The sequence below is a fragment of the Schistocerca americana genome, chromosome 3 (genome assembly GCF_021461395.2).
Source record: "Schistocerca americana isolate TAMUIC-IGC-003095 chromosome 3, iqSchAmer2.1, whole genome shotgun sequence".
Classification (NCBI taxonomy): Eukaryota; Metazoa; Arthropoda; class Insecta; order Orthoptera; family Acrididae; genus Schistocerca; species Schistocerca americana.
Window position 1 is genome coordinate 402,865,087 of NC_060121.1, and position 27,401 is coordinate 402,892,487.

A 27,401-nucleotide genomic window follows, 5' to 3' on the forward strand; every position below is an offset into this window, starting at 1 on the left:
AGACAACGAGGTGTAGGCCAGCGTGGAGAATTGGCGGAAAGCACTGGCGGCTGCCTTCTATGATGAGGCTATTGAAAAGTTGGTACAACGCTATGACAAAAGTCTAAGTCAGAACGGCGACTACGTAGAGAAGTAGCTGAAAGGTGTAGCTAATTGTTACAAGTAAAACATTTCTGATGTTCACTGTGGTTTCAATTTGGCAATCAATCGGACCTTACTTTTGGAATAACCCTCGTACTTGCAATACCGGTATGCTGTAACGATACCTCGTGAAAAAATATGTGGCGGTGTTTGGTCATACCAGAACGCCTAGGGCATACCGATGACATTCATGAACATTCTGTGATGCGTAACATGTTCCCCATTCTCTATACGCTAACTGGTGGCCAGCATCACTCGCAATTGTGAAGCGGGATTTGTCGGAGAACATCACTTTTGACCACTGTTGCTGATCTCAAACAACATGCCCCCTAAACAACGAACTCTTTCTCGATGAAGGTGTAGTTGAAGTGGAATGTATTTAACAGGCTTGTGAACATTCAAGCCAGCCTGATTTAATCTCTGAAAAATGGCTGTGGCAGAGACACGTATAGTGGTAGCGGTTGCTGCGTCTCTAGCTATCTACCTAGGAGTGGGTTGTCCTTTCCTTTTCACCACGGGGTCTTCGTGTCGATCCACTTGCGGTGTGGTGGTCGTTTACGGCGATAGACATGCTTTCGCATAGCATTTCTACGTTCAGCGGCCTTTGTAAATCGTGAGATGACACTTTTGGACACACCCATTATTGTGGCCACAATTGAAACATTTTGACGGGCTTTGAGCCTTCCAAATGTTCGTCCAAGATTGTAATCATGCAGATGATATCTTGTAGATATGTTGCCATACCACACGGAATATCACACTAATCGGTGCCACAACAACCTTCGTCAAACACCGTACTGCATGAACTGTCGAATACATACAGAGCGTTCGTGCACAGGCTTCGCTGCAGTTAACACTTCTCGCCCTCTACATTTCCTTTTACCATCATTGGTCAGGTGTTCCGTAGCAATTGACATGTGTTCCGTAGCAATTGGTAAGTGTTTCTTAGCACGTAGTTCTCATGTACGCCTTACAATTCCTTCCTGGAAATTAATTTGCAATCCCAAATTTTACTTTCCTTTCGATGCCTTCAGAGAAAATATTAATAAATACAATGTACTGAACATTGTTTAGGTTTATTCGCAGTGTAACTAAATTAAAAACTGAAAATTAAAAAAATAAAAACAAATTCTTCATAGAGACTCCAACCCCGGACCCTTGGCTCACCGTTCTGTACTCTTTCCGCTGTGCCAATCGCTGTTTGGAAACTTAGCTAACACAGGTGGCTCATGTCTCGCCCAACCCGCGAAAAAACGCTATTTTTTCTAAACGCTTGGTCATTTGTCGCTCCCACTTGTGTGACTTTCATTTTTGACCGAGCTCTGCGTATAGAGTCTACCATAAATTTGCAAGAAATCGGTGACGCCGAGCAGAAGTGGTGCCCTTATAAGTAAACGTCTCATAGTCAGAGATATAAGATTTTTTTAACTCAGTCACTTTTTATGATATAAACATTACCCGTTTCCGCCTTCAAGGCATGAAGACTTGTTCACCAAATGCCATCCAAAGTACCAGAATATCGCCCTTGAAGGCCGAAGCCGGTAATGATTGTATCACAAAAAAGTGATTGAGTCAAAAATAAAAAATAATACCTTACAATAAGTCAACCACCGTCTCCGCAAACGGAATGGCGTTTTCTCCAACGTTCATATTGCTCACGTGGCGAAGAGGCTAGTTTTATTCGGTTGTTTCATTCGAATGAAAAAACCGACTGAATGAAAAAGCAATGGACTAGCCTTGTCAAAACCAGTCAGTTGTCTCGTCACTAATCTGGACTTAGCAATGCGCACGGCGACGGCAGCCTGTCAGTGGGTCTAACAATTGTAAGGGCAAGAGGTGCCCGGAGTTCAATACCGTTAAACGGTGGAGGTTCATGAGCATACGTTCTGGGTATTCACAAATTTTTAGACTGAGATAAATTTGAGAGTATAAATTTAATAGCGTCTGCTGTATAACAGTTATGCTTATCAACAAGTTTATATAATTACAGCCTCTGACAATAATAATAATAATAATAACATGCACAACTTATCTCACAAAAGAAAAACAGTTTTTGTCGAATTTTGTTGTTTTATACGTAATTAAATATAGTTTAGGGCAAGAAAGAAATAATATACAAGCTTTCGATACTCCAGTTTCTCATTTTTATGTAAATGGGAGTTTTCGTGGCCTTTTTATTTGTCGAACTAATGTACGAGATCCCTAACACGTTTATTAGTCCACAAATTTACTTCCGGACAACAACTTACGCTACTTGTGAAGTTCTTTGTCAAATGGTCGCTTGTTGCCACGCTTATTTAATTTCGTCACTTTCTCGATCAACGATTGTGGTCTGGAAGGTCTTCATTCATTTGCAGCTAACTTTTCCTGGCACTTTACTTTTCTGTTAGCCTTTAAAATAGACGGAGCAGAGCTCATGTTGACACTGCACATGGAAGCCAATCCCCACACAGTAAACAACCAACTCCAAACACAAACTGACGTTTCTGGAACTGATTAAATTCAAGTAGTAATGTATACACACATGGTCGCTTCATTATAATACAAATGAGGCGCTGAGAACCCTAAAGGCCTATAGTACAACGTCGTCAATCTCACATTTAAGTCAATATCAAAGAAACCAGTGAGAGAGGTTTTCGTGAAAGTTCTTATATAAAATGGGGGCCTACTGCACAGATAAAACTGACTCACCATAACATAAAGCATGAATAAAAATTGCTCAAATGGCTCTAAGCACTATGGGACTTAAAATCTGACGTCATTAGTCCCGTAGACTTAGAACTACTGAAACCTAACTAACCTAAGGACATCACACACATACACGCCCGAGGCAGGATTCGAACCTGCGACCGTAGCAGCAACACGGTTTCGGACAGAAGCGCCTAGAAACGCTCGGCCACAGCGGCCGGCTAAGCATGAATAAATACTACAATCTCACAACTGATGATGATGACGTGCTTTAGGCCTTTATAGTTCTCAGCGACTCAAATGTATTACTGTACGATAAAATCCAAAACTTGATATACTATTAACTTATTCAGAAACCCATAAAATAAGTTTTTCTATTAGTATATCTATAACATACACAGACGTCCGATCTAATTTTACTAAATACTGACAAGGGAACCTCCCCATCGCACCCCCCTCAGATTTAGTTATAAGTTGGCACAGTGGATAGGCCTTGATAACCTGAACACGGATCAATTGAGAAAACAGGAAGAAGTTGTGTGGAACTGTGAAAAAATAAGCAAAATATACAAAATGAGTAGTCCATGGGCCACAAAAGCAACATAATGGATGTTGTGAGATCAGGAGCGTCGTGGTCCCGTGGTAGCGTGAGCAGCTGCAGAATGAAAGTTCTTTGGTTCAAGTCTACCCTTGACTTAAAATTTTACTTGCTTTATTTTTGCATAGTTATTATCTGTCCTTTCGTTCATTGACATCTCTGTTCACTGTAATAAGTTTAGTGTCTGTGTTTTGCGACCGCATCGCAAAGATCGCAACGTCATAGGCCAACCGATTCCTCCACAGGAAAACACATCCGATATATTCTATACGACACTGGTGACGGCATGTGCGTCACATGACAGGAATATGTTGTCGACCCACCTAACTTGTACACTTGGCGAATGGATAAAAAGATTCTTCTACCTTGCCCGATTTAGGTTTTCTTGTGGATGTGATAATCACTCCCAAAAAAGTGATGAAAACATAAGAGTTTGTCACATAAACTGTAAAGAAAAAAATTAAAGTTTTCACTCGATGGAAGATTTGAACCACGGACCTTTCGTTTCGCAGCTGCTCACGTTACCAAGAGACCACGGCGCTCCTGCGTTCCCCGCATCCTTAATGTTCGTTCCCCGCATCCTTAATGTTGCCTATCTTCCCTTGAACTACTCAGTTTGTATATTTTGCTTATTTTTTCATAGTTCCACACAACTTCTTCCTGTTTTCGCAATTGATCTGTGTTCAGTTTTTCAAGGCCTATCCACTGTGCCAACTTATAACTAAATCTGAGGGGGGTGCGATGGGGAGGTTCCCTTGTGAGTAAAATTGCATATCTGAGGAGTGTGCTGCAGTCTAGGTGAGATTTATACCAAGTGATCAGGGATAACAGTTTGCTGCAGCACCTGGTGGCACTGACGTAAACTTGTAGTTAAGTGGTAAAGGCTAGCTGTGCACGCCATGAAGCGCGCACATTGTTTATCAAATCCGTATGTATTTGACCCATAAGACAAAAGCTCCTTGAAACATACACAGTTCAAGATGTGCTCAGGACCCTGATGCCAAGTTTCACGGAGTCTGGAGGAGTAACAATACATATCGAGGCAGATTTAGTGTCATGTATTTCAGATTACGGCATTCATGTTTCATTTAACAGCATTCAAAGAAAAAGAACCAATAAATCCGCAAGGTGTCAAAAGTTGGGATGTTCACGTGCTCTTGCGCTCTTACACAGCAACCGCCACTGTCGTTAAATTAAGATTTGATTTTAGCTATATATCAGTCAGTCGTTGCTTTGCATGATTACAGAAATGACGAATGATATTAATTACACCAGGCCAGGTTATTTGAATGAACTTACTGCTAAGATTGAATTAAATATGTAACAGTTATCTACGAATTTCAATGCGCAGTGCTTCTAATGTTTATTTTCAAGAATAGAAGTGGAAATATGTTATTTCAGTAATTCGTCGTTTTCATTGCTGTTTTGAGAAAGTATGATTCTCTGGATTTTCAGTCTGTTAGATGCAGAGCAGGATTTTTATTGATATGAAGAATATTACGTGAAGTTAAGACCATATAACTAGTTCCTGGAAAATATAGAGATTCTTTAGACTTACGTATGGAAGATAAGAGCTTTATTTAAACCAGTCAGACACACATTTAGGGCTTCAGATAGACAGATTAGTCAATTAACGTTGTGCGTATTCGGAGATTATGAATATTACGCCCCTATTTGATAGAGCGAGAACTCATTATTACTTAAACGCCATGGAAAAGGATTCTAGAATAGGTATCAGTTACATGCAAAGTTTCGACAACATCATCAAACGCCACAGTGCTGATGGGGATTTTCTGATGCGAAATGGCGCATGTTCTTTGAGTTCACGTACCGTCACTATGCGTGCCACGCTCCACCAGAAGAAATGAAAAAGGATTCAAATATCCTGATTCCACTTCACTCAGAAACACCGGCAGAACCGGTTGATGCAACGAAATCACAGTGTTCAGCATTTTCTGTGACGGACAGTTCTGTTGTTCACTAACCAGGGTCAATTCTGATTCAGTCTTATTGATATTTTCCGGGCCAGTTTTATTTGCTCCAATTTGTGCTGTACTTGCACTCTGTGAGAATTACAAGTTTATTTTTATTTAAAGGAGATAAAAAATGTGCCACGTCCCTTTCTCTCATTGGATACCATACAGGACACCACGAAAATAAAGAAAGGCAGGTAACAGCACATTATTGTAATGAACTCAGTTCACATGTCTTCATTGTGATTACTTTCGTGTTGCTCATGATGCTATGCGATTAAAAAAAAATAGGCGTATACTGATAGCTGTCGTACATCCAGATTTCTTCATGAAAATATTGCTCCTATAGATAGAGATAAGTGACGAACAGACCCACTTTCCCGTGTGCAGCGTGACAAGATGATAACCATTAACAGTCTGTGACAGGCAGTTCTGTTCATAAATCCGCAAATATTGTGCATATCAAACGTATAGAGAGAGAGTAACAGAGATGCTGAAGAAATTCAACTGGCAGACACTTGAAGAAGATTATCCTGAGAAAGGCTAATAACAGTTTTTGATTGGTGAATTCGGGGTATATTACAACACTCCGCTAGTCACTCCAGTAGGAACAGTGAGAACAATATTACATTAATTACAGCACACACAGTGGCATTTAAAACATCATGCTTCCATGCTCCGTATGTTAATGGAACGGTTACAAACCTTAATAAGTAGTACTGCGGGAAGTGCCCTCTGCCATGCACTTTAGTGAGTTTGTGAAGTATGCATGTAGAAGTAAATGTATCTGTGAATTGTGTACCCTTTTTAGTGTCTATTATATTTCAACTGTTTCTTTATTTCAAGAAGTGGAGATTGGGGACCAACCAAGAATTTGCCTTATACATCATGGAGAACCGCCAAAAAACCACATTCAGGCTTGCCATTGTAATACACCGACGAACATTAATAAACCACGTTGATTCGATCCTGGCGTGGCTCACTTTCCTGTCAGAATCTGGCGAGCTACTCGCTCAGCTATACAAACGTATTGGTCACATTTCATAACACGTGGTATATTAAATATTACCTTGTACCACGGCTTTTCGAGAATGAATATGAGTGAGTGTACGAATACCGTAAACCACGTATACTTTGACCGATCTTCAGATTCAAGTGTGATTATTACGACCATTTTTCTTCTGTGTTACTTTAGTGAACAGAGAGGCTTGTATGAAAATATTACATACTAATTAGTACACTTTCTAAAATGCAGTGGAGGAAATGGAAAAAATTGTAGGTGATCAACGTTAACATGGATTTGGGGTACATTAACTGGACTATACTTCCAACACAACCGTCAACTACCATTCCATTTGCGGTCTATATTTCAAAACCACAATGAAACCTTCACGACCCAGGGATAAATACACTGATCTAAAATTTTCTTAAGTAGTTTACTAAGCCTCATAAAAAAAGAAACCTCGTATGGTAAATGAATCAAACAAAATGACCCATCACCAAAATTATAAATATAATGGAAGGTACCAGGATGGAGTACGACGCACGTAGCTCTAAATTCAGTTGAGCGTAATACCTTAAATTTCATCCGTCTGAAACGTACAGGGTAAATCCTTATTTCAAAACATCCGTTGCGGTTAGAATTAAGATTATCCATTTATTAAGTCAACATCTGGCACTTGTGGCCAGACAAACTTCATTCCTTGTTTTCGGAGGTATTTGACATTACATGTCATACCTGAAAACTGCCTGAACGACAAGAGCTTGCAGTTTGTGTAATATATGACTGACATTTATTTTCGTTAGTTGTAGACTCATTAACAGCTACAAATGAGCCTTAGTCTATACATCTAAGGTTAATTTTTTTTTATTTCTTAGTTTCACACTGCCATAGGCATCTACATCGTTTAATAAATTGCGTTTTCGTAATCCTCTGATGACAATGACCAGTGGTCGGAGTAACCACAGAACAGAGAAACCACGCACGTGTTATCTGAAATCATAATGTACTGGCAGACATACGGATGCGAACAAAAAAAAGTAATCGGTGGTCTGTTTTGAGAATTATTCGAGTAGCACACATGTTATAGTTGAAAACATTAATGGGTTTGTAGTTTAGTGACATCAAATGGTTCAAATGGCTCTAGGCACTATGGGACTTAACATCTGAGGTCATCAGTCCCCTACACTTAGAACTGCTTAAACCTAACTAAACTAAGGACATCACACACGTCCATGCCCAAGGCAGGATTCGAAACTGCGACCGTAGCAGCAGCGCGGTTCCGGACTGAGGCGTCTAGAACCGCTCCGCCATTAGTGACATCGGTGGATTTTGCAGAACCAGATTTGATTCAAATGGTTCAAATGGCACTGAGCACTGTGGGACTTAACTTCTGAGGTCATCAGTCCCCTAGAACTTAGAACTACTTAAACCCAACTAAGCTAAGGACATCACACACACCCATGCTTGAGGCAGGATTCGAACCTGCGACGTAGCGGTCGCGCGGTTCCAGACTGTAGCGCCTAGAACCGCTCGGCCACAACGGCCGGCCCAGATTTGAATACACTTTTATGTGCACAACTGCAAGTCGCAATAGGTCCACCAAGTTTTGCGCAAGAAAATCGGCAGTACGTGGCGCCATCTAGTGCATATTGACTGATCTTTATCATCAAACAGTATAGATTGAACACCTAACTCAGAGCTGTAAAGCTTTTGGTGTTGAGTGTTCAAAGTAACCAAGGTGGCTGTCCGTAAAAACGCTAACTGTAGTGGAAATCGGACTCTGTGAGGTGGGGTTTCACAGTTTCCAACAATAACTCGGCCTCCATAACTGGGTTACTTCGTTGCTGCAATCTCTACTACATTTTTTCCCGAGGCATCTTACACCGAAAGGCCGCTTGTTTGTCTCCGGAAAAACCCTCAGCCGCTCCGGTTCTAGTTGAAACTACTTCACCCCGTCGATAAACGAGTAGCCAGAAAAAAAAGGAAAAAAAGAATAACGCTTTCGACGAAGTGATAACTGCTACAGAAAAGTAACTGCGCCGAGGACGACCCATATTCGGCGGTAGGTTATCGGCGCACTCGCGCGTAGGCGACTCCGTATCCATATATACCGCCCCGTCGGCAACGACAGTGCACTGCGACTACATCCGCAAGAGAAGCAGAACGACTCGAGAGATGAGGCCGTACACCAAGCTGTTTCTGGCGTTAGCGCTGGCCGTCGTGGTGGCGGCGTGCGTGGTGTCTGCGGCCAAAGGCGACGGCGACGACGAGAACGCCTCCGGCAACGCGGGCCACGAGGGCCATGGCGGCCGGCACGAGGGTAGAGGTCACCAGCACCACGGCGAGGGCCGCAACTGCAGCCACTCGCACGGCGGGGAAGGCGGCGCCGACCACGGGGGGCGGCCCGGCGGCAGGGGGCACCGGCACCACCACCACCACCACGGCCACCGCGGCCAGCAGGGCGAGCACAGCCACGAGGGTAGCCACGAGAGCCAAGAGAGCCACGAGGGCAGCCACAGCGGCCGCGGAGGACACCAGCACGGCCAAGGCGGCCAGGGCGGCCAGCAAGGGGGGCAGGACGGCTCCCACGCCGGGGAGAACCGCGAGGTGAGTGCCGCCTCTGGGACCCTTTCTGGGGTCCCCCAACTTCAGTCGGTAGACACGGAACCGTTATACGTTTAAAATATTTGATCCACTAAACATCCGCAACTGAGTAGCATACGAGGGTTGGAACTTACACTACTGGTCATTAAAATTGCTACACCAAGACGAAATGCAGATGATAAACGGGTATTCATTGGACAAATATACTAGAACTGACATGTGATTACATTTTCACGCAATTTGGGTGCATAGATCCTCAGAAATCAGTACCCAGAACAACCACCTTTGGCCGTAATAACAGCCTTGATACGCCTGGGCATTGAGTCAAACAGAGCTTGAATGGCGTGTACAGGTACAGCTGCCCATGCAGCATCAACACGATACCACAGTTCATCAAACTGGCGTATTGTGACGAGACAGTTCCTCGGCCATCCTTGACCAGACGTTTTCAATTGGTGAGAGATCTGGAGAATGTACTGTCTAGGGCAACAGTCGAACATTTACTGTATCCAAAAAGGCCCGTGCAGGACCTGCAACATGCGGTCGTGCATTATCCTACTGAAATGTAGGGTTTCGTAGGGATCGAATGAAGGGTAGAGCTACTGGTCGTAACACATCTGAAATGTAACGTCCACTGTTCAAAGTGTCTTCAATGCGAACAAGACGTGACAGAGACGTGTAACCAATGGCACCCCACACCATCACGCCGGGTGATACGCCAGTGTGGCGATGACGAATACACGCTTCCAATGTGCGTTCACCGCAATGTCGCCAAACACGGATGCGACCATCATGATGCTGCAAACTGAATCTGGATTCATCCGAAAAAATGACGTTTTGCCTTTCGTGCAACCTGGTTCGTCGTTGAGTACACCATCGCAGGCACTCCTGTTTGTGATGCAGCGTCAAGGGTAACCGCAGCCATGGTATCCGAGCTGGTAGTCCATGCAGCTGCAAACGTCGTCGAACTGTTCGTGCAGATGTTTATTGTCTTGCAAACGTCCCCATCTGTTGACTCGGGGATCGAGACGTGGCTACGCGATCCGTTACAGTCATGCGGATAAGATGCCTGTCATCTCGACTGCTAGTGATACGAGGCCGTTGGGATCCAGCACGGCGTTCCGTATCACCCTCCTGAACCCACCGATTCCGTATTTTGCTAACAGTCATTGGATCTCGACCAACGCGAGCAGCAATGTGGCGATACGATAAACCGCAATCGCGATAGGCTACAATTCGACCTTTATCAAAGTCGGAAACGTGATGGTACGCATTTCTCCTCCTTACACGAGACATCACAACAACGTTTCACCAGGCAACGCCGGTCAACTGCTGTTTGTGTATGAGAAATCGGTTGGAAACTTTTCTCATGTTAGCACTTTATAGGTGTCGCCACCGTCGCCAACCTTGTGTCAATGCTCTGAAAAGCTCATCATTTGTATATCACAGCATCTTCTTCTTGTCGGTTAAATTTCGCGTCTGTAGCACGTCATCTTTGTGGTGTACCAATTTTAATCGCCAGTAGTGTAAATAGTCGCAACTATTTATTCACAACCGATACAACAGAGTTACATGTTTGCACCTGTCACTGTCCTCCGAAGTAGTGTGCGTGTGAAATCTTATGGGACTTAACTGCTAAGGTCATCAGCCCCTAAGCTTACACACTACTTAACCTAAATTATCCTAAGGACAAACACACACACCCATGCCCGAGGGACGACTCGAACCTCCGTCAGGACCAGCCGCACAGTCCATGACTGCAGCGCCTCAGACCGCTCGGCCCCCCGAAGTAGTCATCAGAGTTGTGTAGAACCCGTTGCCAGCGATGTGGAAGGCGTAGTATACCGTTACCAGAGCCTGTTCTGTTGACGGTGCGAATGGAGCGGTCTACTGCCTGTCGAATCTCTGGAAGAGTTCTGAAGCGAATGCCACGAAGTGGTTCCTTCATCTTCGAAATCAAATCAAATTCACAAGGACTTGAGTGGGGGGAGTATAGTGGATGGTACAGTACTGCCCAGTCCCATCGACCGAACAGACCAGCCACAGCTTGCGCTGTATGCGCCCGCACATTGTCGTGCAAAATGATGGGTGGGTTGCGCAGAACGTGTCGCCGCTTCTTTCGCAAAGCTGGTCAAAGGCGATGCTCCTAAAACGAACAGTAATACTGTGCATTGACGGTCTGCCGTGGAGGAACGTAATGCGTTAGGATAACACCATCACAGTCGTACACGATAACTTTCACCATACCGAGGCTCTGGCGCACTTTCAACTTTCGCAGCTACCCATAATGACGCCATTCGTTGTATTGGCGTTTCAGTTTTGGCTCGTACGATGTGGCCCACGTCTCATCCAATGTTGCGATACGGCGTAAGAAAGCCTCCCCTTCGCGCTCATAGCGCTCCAAGTGCGTCTGAGCAGCGTCGTAACGCATCCATCTCTGCATTTCTGTCATGTCATGTGGAACCCATCGTGATGCAATTTTTCACATGTTCAAAAATGGTTCAAATGTCTCTGAGCACTATGGGACTTAACATCTGTGGTCATCAGTCCCCTAGAACTTAGAACTACTTAAACCTAACTAACCTAAGGACATCACACACATCCATGCCCGAGGCAGGATGCGAACCTGCGACCGTAGAAGTCGCGCGGTTCCGGACTGAGCGCCTAGAACCTTTTCGCATGTCCAGGCCTCCTTCAGGGTGCGAAGCACAGTCGTATGCGCTATTCCGGGGTTGTGGGCTAGCTCACGAATCGTATGGCATCGATCACTGTCCACTAACGCGGAAATAGCATGCACTTCTTCTTCAGAGACGTTAGGACGACCTACCCGATGCATGTCTGCCACAGTCTGCCGACCTTCGTTGAAGGCTTTTACCCAACGTGCCACTGTTCCGTACAGCAATGCCGATTCCCCGCACGCCTCTTGAAGGCCTTGATGGCACTGGCGTGCTGTACGACCTCTGGCACATTCAATCTTCATCCAGCTCCGTTGTTCCTGTTTCGAAAACATAGTGACACCGTTACGTTAGACCACTTGCTCACAAGTGACTGTTTTTCCCTCGATTGTGCGCACGCCGGTGACGTGGGTCGGGCGAGTCCATTTGCTCGGAGGTAAGGTAAGTATGTCACGTGTGCTATGAGCGACAATAGTAGAGTCCATTCCATAATACCTCCACAGCAGTGTTGTCATTATTTAAGTTCCAACCCACGTATTTTTACAGGATGTCAAATCAAACACCTTTCAGTCGTCTAATTTCCAAACTGTTATTTTATTTGGTTACCAGTTTCGGCGATTTACTACGCCATCTTCATGCCCCGTGACTGGCAGGTGACGGTTGAGGTATCACTGTATCAAGCAGAAATCTACAGGTACCAGTATTTGAATGCAGGTCCCTGTTTTGGCACGAACCGAGGTTGCAATCTTCCTACACGTCGGTCAGGGGGCCTGAAGATGGCGTAGTAAATCGCCGAAACTCGTAGCCAAATAAAATAACAGTCTGGAAATTAGACGGCTGAAAGGTGTTTGACTTCATATACAGAACAGTGGAGTGCCGCAATTATCTCTGGGAAGGTGGACATACAGATATTTATACAGGGTGTTTCACAATTCGTGTTATACACTTCTGGATTTTATAGAGGACACTCAGTAGATCAAGTTTTAAATGGGAACCCACGTCCTGAAACGTTAAAGCTGTAGGCACTAGCGCCTGTAAATGTATGTATGTACAGGGTGATTCCGTGATGATGTAACGAACTTTCAGGGTTGATGGAGCTGGATAAGTGCATCAATTTGAGGTAATGGTGTCTGTACCAGAAACGAACGAGTTGAAAGTTGTAAGTGAAAACCGTTCTGAAACCTCTGACAGTGTAATACAGGTACTGTTACTGTTCTTGCTAAGACTGTGGGACATACAGCTTTCAGAGGTGGTAGTACAGACCGAAACAAGGAAAAAAGTCCAGTAAACATTGGTTCTAAAATTTATACCTTAACAGCTTTGAGCACTTGTTCATTAGAGGTGATATTTTCACACTAGCGAAGACCAGCAAGTGGTCATAGCTCTATAGGTATGCATTCTACAGCCCTAGTTTACTAGATATTTTTTTCTTGTTTTGGTCCATACTACCATCTCTGAAAGTTGCGTACCCAACATTCTTAGCAACAACGGTACGGGTATATGTGTTCCACTTTCACAAGTTTCTGAACGGTTTTGGCTTATAACATCCGACTCGTTCTTTGCCGGTGCAGGCACCCTTATCTCAAACTGGTATATTTATCCTTCTCCATCATACTTGAAAGTTTGTAACATCATGGTGGAATCGCACTGTACATACATACATTTACAGGTGCCGGCGCCTGTAACTTTGACGCTCTGTAGCACCGTTGAATGACGTTTCTGGAAATGTGTTCGTATGAAAAAATTGGTCTGCGAAGTCCCCTCTACAACATCTATAAGTGTAAATCACGAATTGCGAAAGACACTTCAGAGTCAAAATCCACTTCGGTTGTCAGCAATTTCTTAATCTATTACACGACTGGTTTCGAATCATACAGTTTCATCTTCAGGTGCCATCAGGTGCCACTAGTCACTTCTGCGTCGTGCTGTCCAAGCGGGTACTGTGGCTGCTGGTCCTACACTCCCATGCGTTTGTTTGACTTGTGTGTGACCGCCCATGACTGGCCCGAACGCCACACATTTATGTTCCCATAATTATTTGATGGCATCTGAAGATGAAACTTTAAGCTTCTAAACTGGTCGTGGAGCAAATTAAGAAATTTCCTCTCAACTGAAGCGGATTTCTGTTCTATAAATCAGTCGGTAAAAACCGAACCCCCCTGGGTCACTTTGTTATCTGTCTGCCGCTCCTTCTGTTACGACCCCTCTTCCCAGGAATAGAACTAGGTATCAAGCTGAAATTCATGTGAAATTTGAAGGTCTAGAGTGCTTTGACAGTATAAGAAATTCAAGCTTCTAAGGATACATTCAAAGGATACGGGCATTTACGTCACATATTTTGATACTCGCGAATTCGCTCATCAAATCCAATAGCGTACTTCCCGTTGAGCTGGAATCGTGAAATTCAGCAAGAAAATACTTTCACAGTAAAAACAAAGAAAAAATCCTAAATTTGTTAATTTGTAAACATATCACATACAAAATATTTTCTCCCGATTGGTGTCTGGCTCTCTGTCCGTTAGTCTATTAAGACCACTTTTTCAGGAACGAGTAGAAGCATCAACTAGAAATTTATGTCATATACTAAGGTCCACGGTACATTGGCTGTGTAAAAATCTAAGCTTCTAACTCAATGCAGTCAAAAGATACGACCATTTGTGTTACGCATTTAAATCTTCTCAAACTCGCATCAAAACCTATAGACGAACTACCTCCATAGATTTTTTTTTTTGCCTAAATCAAAGACGCCTTTTACGACATGAAACACAATGTCGCTATGCTCAACAGACTGGGACACCCGCTGCTGCGTCAGGTAGTTAATTAAAGCTATCATCAACCTAAAGATTGGTTTTTGCATCACACTGCCTTACTGGGCAGGTTTCTACAGGACGTTGTATACCGTTGCTTTACTCCGACCTATGAACTGACTCATCGACCTAGCTATACAGGGTGCTCTGAAACAGTCTGAAAAGCTTGTAAGGGTGTTGCAGAGTGGGTTGTCCTGAGAAATAATTGTTAAGAAAAAATTCTACACATTGCGCTGTTTCCGAGTTAATTAGCCAATCAAGCCGCTGCGGTAGTAAATTCAAGTGGCCCGACAGCTACACTTAGTGTCAGTTGGTCTCTTAGCGCAGATGATAGCGCACGAGACTGCTCAGCCTTTGGTTCGGGTACAGTCCTTACTACTGTTCCATGTCCAATTTTTGTATCACGCTCGTTTTCGGTGTGAGGAAACCAAACGAGGAACAGGTTTGGCGACACCGTTTCTGGCGGGCCGCTTGAATTTGCGCGCGCAACGACCTGATTGGCTAACTTCAAAGCTAATTGGCTCGAAAGCGGCACATCGTATTCTTAACAATTATTTCTCAGCACAACCTACCCTGAAACATCCTTACAAGTTTTTCAGATTCTTTCTGACTACCCTGTAGAGGGATCTACAGTCTAGCGAAGACTCAGAGCCACAGTGAAAAGTGGTGAAGCATGACTTGCGGCTCAGGGCAGATTGCTCACCCGCTTAAACTCATTCTAACACCACTCTGATAAAATGTTATTCATGTGCAATCGTTGTTAATTCTCATAGACATACTGACTGTCTCATGCGCATAGCTGATAAACGATGAGTAAAAAAAAAGAAAATGTTTCTGAACAAAAAATGTTTATCTCCGTGTGACCTTATTTACTTTGAGAGGTATGGGCAGGGAGGGGATGGTGCGATCCGTCATTCTTCAGACTGGTTTGATGCGGCCCTCTTGGACTTCCTCTCCAGTGCCAGATCAGCATTTTGACCCAACATCCTCAACTATTTGTTGGATATATTCCAATGTCGTTCTACAATTTTTGTTCTTTGTGGCGCCTCCTACAACAATGGAAGCTATTTCCCGATGTCAGTCTTTTACACATGTTCCATTCCTCGCCGATTCTGCGAAATACCTTCGTATTACTTATCTGCCCACGTAATCTTCGGTGGCCTGTAACACTACATCTCAAACGCTTCGGCTCCCATCCATTTCCGTTTTTCCCAAAATCCACGATTCACATCTATACAGTGCTGTGTTAGCCAGATGTACATTCTTCGAAACTTCTTCCCCAACTTGAGGCCTTTGTTTGATACAAGTAAACTTTTCATTATACATTTCAGCCATGAGTCACGCAAATCTTATCACTATTAGATTCGACTTAATAAAAAGCCATCTTCAAATGGGCTGTTTAAAAAGAAAGGAAAAAAAGGGACAGTAACATAGCAAGAAACTAAATTTTAAATCATGCTGACTTCTAAACATAACTACACGTTCTTGAATACGTAACATATTGTTGTTTACAGAAGCTTGTTTGATTAGTAATTTACGTTACTACTAATTTAATATTACACTTTTTCTTTCTTTTTAAATAGAAACTTGATAATGACTTGGTAATAATGCGAAGGTGGTGATGACACTATTTGTGTGAGCTGAGGCTGAAATATATAATTTAAAAAAATCAGTGTGTTTCCTTAATGCGGTGTATCTACTCTGTTTAAGTACCGGTCGATTTCTTTTCGCGAGGAACGCTGGCTGCGTCTTTACTATCCTGCGTTTCATGCCCTTCTTGATTCTTCTGTGGCGCGGTATTTGCTACCAAGGCAGCATAATTTCTTCACCTCAGATGCTATACGGTCCTCAGTTTTGATGTTAAGTTTATTGCTTACTCTCATTTCTGCTACTCCTCATTACTTTCATCTGTTTTAGGTCTACTTTCAATCCATAATCGTCCCCATTAGCCTGTAATTCCTCCTCACTTTCCCTGAAGACAGCAACGTCATTTGCGAATTTTGTCATTGACATTCTTCCAACACGAAGTTGAATTCCATTTCTCAATCTTTATTTATTTTCTTTGTTTCTTCTTCAATACACAGGTTTAATAGTTGACTGTACCCATGCCTTACATCCTTTTTAATACAAGCATTTCTCTCTTGGCCTTCCTTTTGTTCTCTATTGGTTTCTGTATGTATTGTATGGAGGCCCACACGCGGCGTGGTAGTTGTGGGGCGGGAGGAAGGCCCTTGCTCCCCCCTCCCTCCTCCTCTAAAATGTTTGGGCTTACACTAGATACAATGGAAACTTTCTAGTACGAAAATACTTTCTTATAATTTTCGTTCTTAATTGCGACTGAAAGTCAAGTGACAGGATGCAACATGGCTGCGTCTGGGCTATTTCAGAACAAAGCAAAATACACTCAAGGTTAGTATCTTTGTTCGAAATTTTGTGTAAAGTAAATAGATGGCTTTCACGTAGAAAAAAAGGATTTAGCAGAAAGAGTCACGTGGAGTAGAACAGAGCTGTCAAAGAAACAGTAATCTTCTAGCCCCTGTCCAATCGTATCTAAGTAAGGAATTCCAACCACGTAAGAAAGTGAAGGCACTAGTTCGGAATCACTTAACTAGGCATTTTTCATCGATCACCTTATAAGACGGCTTTCGACCCAGTTAGCTACTGAAAGTAAATTTTCAGTCTGTTCGGTACAACGCGTGTGTGCGTTATCAATTCAGAAGTCAGTTCGGTAAGCCAGCGCATTCAGTATTTTGCACCCTTAGTTCAGCCTAACTGTAGATGGAAACAGGGTCACCATAACAACTCTGATCACTGGAATCATTGCCAGTAATGCGAATCATTTAATTCTTTATTTCAGTTCTTCAAAAGTGAAATGACATTAAGCATTTCATCCATCCTACGGACTTTTATAAGCCAAAAAATTTATTTAAAGAAATATAGAGATACCACTTTTCCAAACCCAACGAAAAACAGTCAATACTTAATATCATTTCTGAGTATGGAATACGTAGCACTGATCCGAGTTGGTCTTGGAACACATTGTTTTCAATTAGAGCTAACTGGAAATTCTAAATCTTACCGAACGAGGTATGATCGCTAGTCATTGATAATCATAAAATCGGGCAGATTCGAATCCACCTATTCAATACAACAAACAAACAAGATTAGACCCCATGACGTTATTTCAGAGACGTGTTTCCGCTGTCCACGTAGGTTACATTAATGATAATCTTGCAAGGGGAAAGCACGACATGGGTAATTCACTGGGAATAAGCGAAGGTAAATTACTAGTCCACCTGAAGTTTACCCGCTCATAGAAGTTGTAGAGCACACTAGCCAACCAATTCCGCGAAAAAAACTGTAAAATTTCGAGTGCAGCTTCATATATTTTAAACATTTTCATATGGAGTAACCAGCTTAGCGAGAGCGATTCTTGAGTTCTACAACAGTAATCAAACAATAACCTAACAATAAACAATGATCTTCATACTTCAGTAACATTACTGTAAATTAAATAAATATTTATCTAGACGTTTTGCGAAATTTGAGCTATTAACACGTTTATGGGTCATTTAAGGGCAATGAAAGCAGCAAATCAATTCTTGTCCCCCTGTCTCGCTATTAAAAGGCTTACTCGAATCTGTATTTATATTATAACATGAAAAGTAACAGTAGGTGAAATAAGCCCTCCAAACCCTACGCCCCCCCCCCCCCCTCCCCGCCACCACCCGAAAAATAATCCTTCTTGCAGGCCTGTATATAACTCACCTTTCCCTAGAGCCTACACCCATTTTCCTGAGGATTTCAAGTACCTTGGTCCACTGTACGTTGTCAAATGATCTTTCTTGGTCGACAAATGCTACGAAGATGTCGTCATTTGTCTTTAACTCTTCGTTCAGTTAACAAATATAACGTGACACCAACCTCTCTGGTGCTTTTACCCTTCCTAAAGCATCTCCCTAAGTTTCCGTGAATGGAAATGTTCACTCTTAACTAAGTAGTATCAAAGAAAGAGGTTCCGTGAAAAGTATAGGACGGTCTCGTTCTCAAGAAACTGATAGTAAAAGTGATCGAGGTGGAGCAATGAAGGTACAGGGCTCTCAGTCGAATGGAGCAGATTTCAAGCCTCCTTTAAGCGATCCAAATTTATGTTTTCATTGGTTTTCCTAGCTCACTTTGTAGACTGTCGCGGTGATTTCTTCGGCAAGGTAACAATCGAATTTCTCTCACGTCGTCCAACTCCTTTCCTAAATCAGCTACTGTCGGACCGTTGTCAAGATGACAGTCAAGTCTGAGCTGCTGCTTCAAATCCAAAGTGGTGTCTTCGTGAGAATTGATTTATTGAATGTCGAAGTAGACATGTTGATAAGAAAATTGTTCCGATAATTACATGTAGACTCAATGACGTCTTCCTACTTGGAATGTACCACCGATAAAATGCCATTTTGAAGGTTACGTATAGTGCTGTCACCTATCGGTTCTTCATGAAACTATATGGGCTGAAGCGGGATTACTCCACAAGGGTCAACAATACGTTCTGTACTTTTTCACTCGATATCCGCCTCCGTAGCGTTGTTGTCGTGGTGGTCTTCAGTCCAGAGACTGGTTTGATGCAGTTCTCCATGCTACTCTACCCTATGCAAGGTTCTTCATCTCCCAGCACCTACTGCAACCTACATACTTCTGAATCTGTTTAGTGTATTCATCTCTTGGTCTCCCTCTACGATTTTTACCCTCCACGCTGCCCTTCAATACTAGATTGGTGATCCCTTGATGCCTCAGAATATGCCCTACCAAACGATCCCTTCTTCTAGTCAAGTTGTGCCACAAATTTCTCTTCTCCCCAATTCTATTCAACACCTCCTCATTACTTACGTGATCTACCCAGTGTGGTGGTAGCGATTCCGCGTAACACGCTGGGGGCCCGGGTTCGATTCTCAGCAGGGGAGTAATCATTTCATCATCATGGACCAGTAAGTCGCCAAAGTGAAGTCAACTAAAAATGATTTGCAATATGGCGACCGAGCTCCCCCGCATGAGGACTCCCCGCCAACAATGCCATACGATCTTTTCAGTTTTTTCAACCGATAATAGGCCGCGGAAAAAAAGGGTTGCATTACTTATTGAACGATTCCCGAAATAGGATAAGTTCTTGGTCATGCGGCACCAGGATCTGTAAACTGTTAGCAGTATTATATATTCCTTTTATTGGCAGCTTTGTTAGATGCGACAATTACACTTGCATTCTGCCTCATTATAAACTTTCCTACAGTTTTGATTTCAATCTCGCCTGAATGGAGTCTTTAGAGACTACGATTTTCGAACTCGTAAATTTGTTCTAAGTCGTAATGTGAGCGTAGCTTCTCGCGCTGATTGCCACATTTTCAAACGGCCCAGATAAGTTATTTGCCGTTAGCCACAGCGATAACAACTTTTATATCAACTGGTAGTCATAACAAAAGTTCCAAGTATAAATTAGGTTCGCCCCTTGAAAGTAAACTACCAAGACCTCTAGATAATCTTCGTCGTGTACTACGCAAATGATAAACAGGCTTTTCCTAGAACTTAGCCCGCTGATAGGAGTCGGTCGCAAACTGGACCAGGACAGCGAAACAGTTCAAAAGTTCGGACTATAAACCAATCAAACAAGTCTCCCTTATCAGGAAGATAACACTTGACCCCAGCATGCGAAACAAAATTTAATGAGAACAATGTTTGTTTACTGTTTGTTGCTTGCAGCATTCGAGTTTCTGTCTAAATGGTAGAGAACAGAGAAATAAAAACTGTTCGAGCTGTAAAAGTAACATCAGACTTCAGGCGCCTGAACCGGTACTGATACCTAGCTACATGTAAAACAATATTTATTTCATTCCCTGTTCGGATTTCATTACTGCATTTATTTTCGAATTTTCCTGTCTCCTACACCACCATTACCGTTAAATCAACATTCTCATAATACGGAAACTCAATAATTTTTGGTTACATATCTGAAACTTACTTATCTTTATTTACTTACTACTTAGTAATTTTGATGAATTCTTAGTTGTAGTTACTACTTATCTCGTCTACCGTTTTTCTGAGGATATCTTTTTGATTTAAGTGAAACAAAAATTGCAACGGTCACTTGCAATAATAGACATTAAGTGTTCCGATATTCATCCATAAAACTGTTGAGCATGTAATTTACGCTGTTCACCTCATGCTGTTCGTCTCAGCGTAATGTTTTTCGTATATAACAAACGTTGCAAAAGTTAATCACCAATCAAAAGTATCGATAGCGGAGCATCGAAAACTTCAGGTTCCTTTGTATTTGCTAACCAATGTTCTTCCCGCTTCCTGAGATAATAAACAACGTAATGGTTCGGCGATTGCTTTGTTATTATAAATTGCTTAGGGCAAAAAGAACTTTACGCACTGGAGATTTTACCGCACAAGAAAACTTTATGCAATGGAGAAGATTAGCGTTTAATGTTATTTTACCTCTAATATTTTGCTGTGGTGGTAGCTAAGAGCGTACAAAACGGAGGTAAAAGACCTGGATTCGTTCTATGGTACCATTAAAATGTCATATAGCCGATGAATTTCGTCGGAAATATAATCTGAAATTAATTCAATTTTTCGTAGCAAATTTGAAGTATACACTGAACTGCAATACACTGAATCTTAATTGCAGGCATCAACCACCCACTTATTAACTGCCCATGGAAATAGCGTGGGGCACTATAACAACAAACACGAGCAGATAAGACATTTAAGATTTTGCCTGTCGAAACTTTTCTCCATTAAGATTCTTTTCTCCGCAGTGCCTGCATCTAAATACATCGTCTGTAAGCCACTGTTCATTGCGACGCAGAGGTTATTTTCTATCAGTGTTAACCATTTGTTGTGTTGTTCCGTTATGAATAGAGAGGTAGCAAAAGGATTGTTTGTTTCGCTCGGCGACGTGCCGTGATCTTATTTTTCTTTTTCGATAATCGCTACACGATAGCTACAATAGAATCGTAGAAGAGCCTACCTCAGATACCCGTTCTCTAAACTATTGAGAACAGTTTCATCTTTCTACCTAGGAATTTATCTATCGCTAGTGATGCAGCTTTACATCTACATCTACATCTATACTCCGCGAGCCACCTTACGGTGTGTGGCGGAGGGTACTTATTGTACCACTATCTGATCCCCCCTTCCCTGTTCCATTCACGAATTGTGCGTGGAAAGAACGACTGCTTGTAAGTCTCCGTATTTGCTCTAATTTCTCGGATCTTTTCGTTGTGATCATTACGCGAAATATATGTGGGCGGTAGTAATATGTTGCCCATCTCTTCCCGGAATGTGCTCTCTCGTAATTTCGATAATAAACCTCTCCGTATTGCGTAACGCCTTTCTTGAAGTGTCCGCCACTGGAGCTTGTTCAGCATCTCCGTAACGCTCTTTAGCTTTTTAGCGATTTTCAGTTCATGTAGGAACAGTGTCTTAATGTGGCGTAACTAACGTAATTATTCTACATCACACGTCTAAATAAGCACATCCTACTCGAAAAGACAAACAAAAAATTCTAAAAATTTTCAGAAAAAAACCTACGCAGATTCTTACGGAGTATGGTCGCGCTCATTTTTTCCAAAAACAGCTCAAGATACCAAACAACTTTCTTGGCAAGCGCTCAGTAAATGTTTGTTCAATTGCATTAAAATGTTTCGAAAAATGACGAGGAAATGTTAATCGAAGGCTATCAGTTTGGTGCAGCTGGTGTTGTAGTATTCAGTCAGAAGATTGGGTTTATGCAGCCTTCCACGCTAACAGCTTCTTTAAGAATGCTAACAGCATGTCTTACAGATGAAATTACATAGTGCCACTAGCACGGGCATTGACTATCGATACATCACTTGAAATTTTTTTAACGGATACTAGCCAGAAAGCAAAATACTTCAACTTTTGTGTAATACAGCACGGTGATCTTGAACCGATTATGAATTATTAGAGGCACCACTATTTGTGAGAAAGCCTAGACATGAAATTTGCAACCAGATTTCTTATGAACCCTCCATTTTTTCGACATGAGGCACAATGCTATAATGAAAAGAACAGTGGTTTTGTTTTCATTTTTCCGTTCTCCATATGGAAAAGCGTTGCAATCACCTTTCACATGTAGTTGCGGTACTTGTCAATCAGTCCTCAGAATAATATTACATCTGTTTCTGAAATTCTCTAACTCTTGATCTCTCTGTCGCTGTGCATGTGTTACTGTCTCCCACCGGCAAGACTGACACACTTAGGTAAACAGGCGATTTTCAACTAACATTCTCTCCCGCTTCTGCTTTAGCTTAACTTCGAGCTAATTTTTACATCGAAAACCATCACAGCATGGACCTTTCAGTTTGAGCCTTATACGTGTTTGCCTTTGGGTAATCATTAACAAGTATAAGATAGGCAAAACTTTTCAGCTCATTTACAGATACTGCTAAAAATTATTGCCTCAATGTTATCGTCACGTCTAACAGAATATACAACAAACAGAAACCGAAAAATAAATGAGAGCTTTGATATCTTCCTGGAACAGAGGAAAATTTACAAAGCACATAATTGCATGCATTTCACAATTACTGGGGTTTTATGCAGGACAGGATCCCTGTAACTTGAGCTAAGGCAGTATCAATAAAATCCAAATTTTTTATTCGATTAAGGTTAAATATAGACCAACTTATCTTTGTCTCGAAGTGTGTCAGACATCGAAATGAATCGATTCATTTCTATGTGTAATACATTTTGTGGAATAAACAAGCTGATACCTTTCAGTCTGCATAATGTGTGCCGAGACCATCTGAAAATTTGGAATTATCTGTTGGGCCTTCCACGGATGAATGCTTAATACAGAGAGAGTGTATTGATTAGTGGTCTTTATTATGTTGCCTCTTTATTTCATCCTTTTAATCGGTGATTTAACTGCAACATTCACGTGAGAAATCTGTAATGTTACCGACCTCCAAAGTCTCCTCGAATTTCCTCTTCCCGTTATTACTTCTTGGCGATTTTAATGAACTTTAAGCAATTATTGTAAAATTTATATTGAGAATAACTTTCACTTCATTCACATCTATTGTTTGTAAACACTTTAGATTATTAGCTTGCTTGTCATGAACTACAGGGGTGGAGGGGGGAGGGGGGCAAAATAAGGAAACACAGAAAACACAACACATTACAATACCTACTATTGTGTAGGATAGCCACTGACATTCAAAGCAGCTTCCAGTTTTCAGGGCATAGATAAATATAGGTCCTGTATAGTATGCAAAGGACGCTTATACCATTCTTCCTGCACCATAGTGGCAAGCTAAGACAACAATAATGGAGGTGGACAGCGATCACGCACCCTTCTCTCCAAAGTAGGCAACGAAAGCTCAATAATACAGGGTGTTTATAAATGAGTATTGGGATTTTAACGCTTTGAGTTGCTCTTTCATTTGACATATTATTTATAACGGTAAGTTTGATATAATAAATATTATAAAGCGTTAAAACTCCGATATTCATTTATAAACATCCTTTATGCCCGCATCTCGTGGTCGTGCGGTAGCGTTCTCGTTTCCAACGCCCGGGTTCCCGGGTTCGATTCCCGGCGGGGTCAGGGATTTTCTCTGCCTCGTGATGGCTGGGTGTTGTGTGCTGTCCTTAGGTTAGTTAGGTTTAAGTAGTTCTAAGTTCTAGGGGACTTATGACGACAGCAGTTGAGTCCCATTGTGCTCAGAGCCATTTGAAACATTTTTTTTTTAAAACATCCTTTATTGGGATCTGGCGACTGTGTGGAGGTCAGGGGGGACGCGACAGTTCATCCTGGTGCTTCGCTAGACCAGTTGTTGAAGATGCGAGCTCAGTGAATACGGGCCCTGATATCTCGGAACACGACGAACAAACACTGTACCACGGGATTCACGTGACCAGTCAAAATAGTCACATAATCAATATCAGTACCGCAATCTTGCACAGTAGCCATGGAGCTGACGGAGTGCCACGATATTGCTGCCTAAATCATCACCGAACCCGCGCTAATCTTCGCTCTTAAGGCATAAATTAGGCCAGAATCTGGAAACGGTGTGAAACAAGCCTCATCCAGCAAAAGAACATTCTTACATTGCTCCACAGCCCAGGTTTTATGGCTTCGGCACCAAGTTTTCCTGCTGCGGTCATTTGCATCAATGATGAGCGGTTTTGCAATTCCAGCTGTCCCTGCAGATCCCTGCTTCTGTAGTTTCCTCGTTTGTTTCGGTGGTGACGGGGTCCATGAGTGCGACATTCAGTTCTGTAGTGACTTTTGCTGCTGTCGTTCTGTTCAATGACCGTCCAATACGATCACTCAAAAAATGGTTCAAATGGCTCTGAGCACTATAGAACTTAACATCGGGGGTCATCAGTCGCCTCGAACTTAGGACTGCTTAAATCTAACTACTTAAATATGCCCGAGGCAGGATTGGAACCTGCGACCGTAGCGGTCGCGCGGTTCCAAACTGAAGCGCCTAGGACCGCTCGGTCACAGGGCCGGCTACGATCACTCAGCACACACTTTCGTCCACGTGGAGATCTAGCGGACGCCGTTTGTCCGCTTTCCTTGTATGTTGTTTAAATCTCCTAGGTGACGCCTCTTGAAACACCCAACATTTCGGCTACTTTGGTTACGGAAGCACCCACCATACTTTCTCCTACAACTTGCGCACGTTAAAATTCACTTACTTCCGACGTAACGCACTCACATCTACACAGAACACTGTTCTGGCCACGGCCGACACTTGCGACGAATGGAAGACATCGCACAGATGACGCTCGTGGGCAAATACCACAGCGCAACCTGCAGGATGGCTAGCATCTGCATTATGTTCAAGCTTGCATTTCTCATGGTCTTTCCGTATTTAAGTGTAACCCTTCTATATCAGTTTAACATCACCGTTCAGTAAGTTACGTTAGGCTATCATTAGCCTAGCAAATATTTACAAGTGGTAGCACAAATAAACAATTTGTTTTGAATAGTACTTTAAATCTTCAACTTTTGTAGTCCTGCCTTCCTCAGCTGCGTGTACTAATACGGTGTACTGATAATTTTTACTTTTGGACCGTCTAACTACATCTGAACGAAACACAATTTTCGTGCCGTGTTTCATTGTTGTAGTTAGACGGTCCAAAAGTAAAAATTATCAATGTACCGAATTAGTACTTTACGTGTTTACTCCTGGACGCAGACTGACTGACACAGAACATTATCGTTACTAAACACCGACTGACTGATATCCATAGCACCTGTACCAGTTGAATGCTAACAACTCTCTGCCTATTGCTTTATGTGTGACGGCTCTATTAAGCCACACGTAGGACAGAAATTAAAAATACTAAAATATAAAGGTATTAAATATTAAATATTTACATGAAAACAGAAACAATAAAAATGCATGATCGCAACAGGCAGTGAAGTTTCTTGATTAACTACAACCTCTATATTTAAAAATGTTTTATGAGAATGAAATTTTAAACTACGCTAGGACTTCCAAAGCCCGCCAGGAACTTTCTGGAAAGTTAAATTTTTAATGCCTTAGTTTGTTAACTAAGTGCATTGCCGCAGTGGTAACAACGGTTCCCGTCAGATCACCGAAATTAACCGCTGTCGGGCTGGGCTAGCACTTGGATGGGTGACCATCCGGTCTGCCGAGCGCTGTTGGCAAGCAGGGTGCACTGAGCCCTTGTGAGGCAAACTGAGAAGCTATTTGATTGAGAAGTAGAGGCTCCGGGCTCGTAAAAGGACATACGGCTGGGAAAGCTATGTGCTGACCACATGCATCCGCATCCAGTCACGCCTGTGCGCTGAAGATGACACGGCGGTCGGTCGGCGCCATTGGGCCTCTCAAGGCCTGTTCGGACGGAGTCTAATACTTTATTTTAGGAAAGTTACACATTTTTGTAAACAGAATAATTAGATTTGCAAAACTATAACATTCTAACTGGGAAAGGATTGCATTTTAAAGTCCATATATTCTGGAATGCGAAAATGTTGAATACGAATAACTGTTGAAATGTCAGCTTTTCGGAAAAAGTAAAACGTTACTTTGAAAGACGAAAATTAGAGCTTTCAACTGCCTCGCGGGGTTAGCCGAGCGGTCCAAGGCGCTGCAGTCATGGACTGTGCCGCTGGTCCCGGCGGAGGTTCGAGTCCTTCCTCGGGCATGGGTGCGTGTGTGTTTGTCCTTAGGATAATTTAGGTTAAATAAATAGTGTGTAAGCTTAGGGACTGATGACCTTAGCAGTTAGGTCCCATAAGATTTCACACACATTTGAACTTTTTTTTTTTTTTTTTTTTTGAGCTTTCAAATCAGCTACGTCAATCTTGAAACAAACAGTTATTAGCAGGGACGTATTTTCTAGTGTACATGGTTTACATAGCGGTAAAATTGTAAATATTTCCTTAAATAAAATGTTTCCATATGAACTATCATCATCGTCAGTAGTTTGAAAACTGTACTGTGAATAATAAAGTGTACTGCATAAGAGTTTACTAATGTTGCGTAATCTTGTCCATATCTTGCGTGTATAATAGAAAGCAAAAAAAAATTATTTATGTAAGGATTGGGATTATAGCAAGTGTAGGTATCCTACCTTGCCAAGTCTCGAACGGTTAGCGATAGTTCTATGTATTAACTAGTTTCTTTATTACAGCTTTCTTTTGCTGAATAGTCTTTTAATTTCTATTTTATTTTCTCATTTCAGAATTATTAGACGACGGATAACGCCGGCTTCATTGAAGACACGACCATACCTAGAGGTCTGCTGTACATAGATACAAACTGTTGACGTCAACTGCAACCTAATAAAATTACACGTTGTTAGTACTGCTTGTTTCATTTCATCGTCCAAGTAACACAACTGCAAACAAATTAATGA

General features: G+C 42.3%; 1 protein-coding gene and 1 long non-coding RNA gene across 2 annotated transcripts in view; one reads left to right on the plus strand and one right to left on the minus strand.

Moving 5' to 3' along the window:
• Positions 1–27,401, minus strand: part of LOC124605599 — a 48,474-nt gene that overhangs the window by 15,361 nt on the left and 5,712 nt on the right. The gene's annotated exons all lie outside the window — the stretch shown is intronic.
• LOC124605598 (zinc transporter SLC39A7-like) lies at positions 8,515–27,349 on the plus strand. Its single transcript, XM_047137390.1, has 2 exons — positions 8,515–9,010; positions 27,228–27,349. Exons 1-2 carry the CDS (start codon positions 8,579–8,581, stop codon positions 27,234–27,236), a joined length of 441 nt encoding a protein of 146 aa, XP_046993346.1. The 5' UTR covers positions 8,515–8,578; the 3' UTR covers positions 27,237–27,349.

What these genes read in the sequence shown, in the direction of transcription:
- LOC124605598 (XM_047137390.1), top strand. Translation starts at nt 8,579, where the DNA reads ATGAGGCCGTACACCAAGCTGTTTCTGGCGTTAGCGCTGGCCGTCGTG.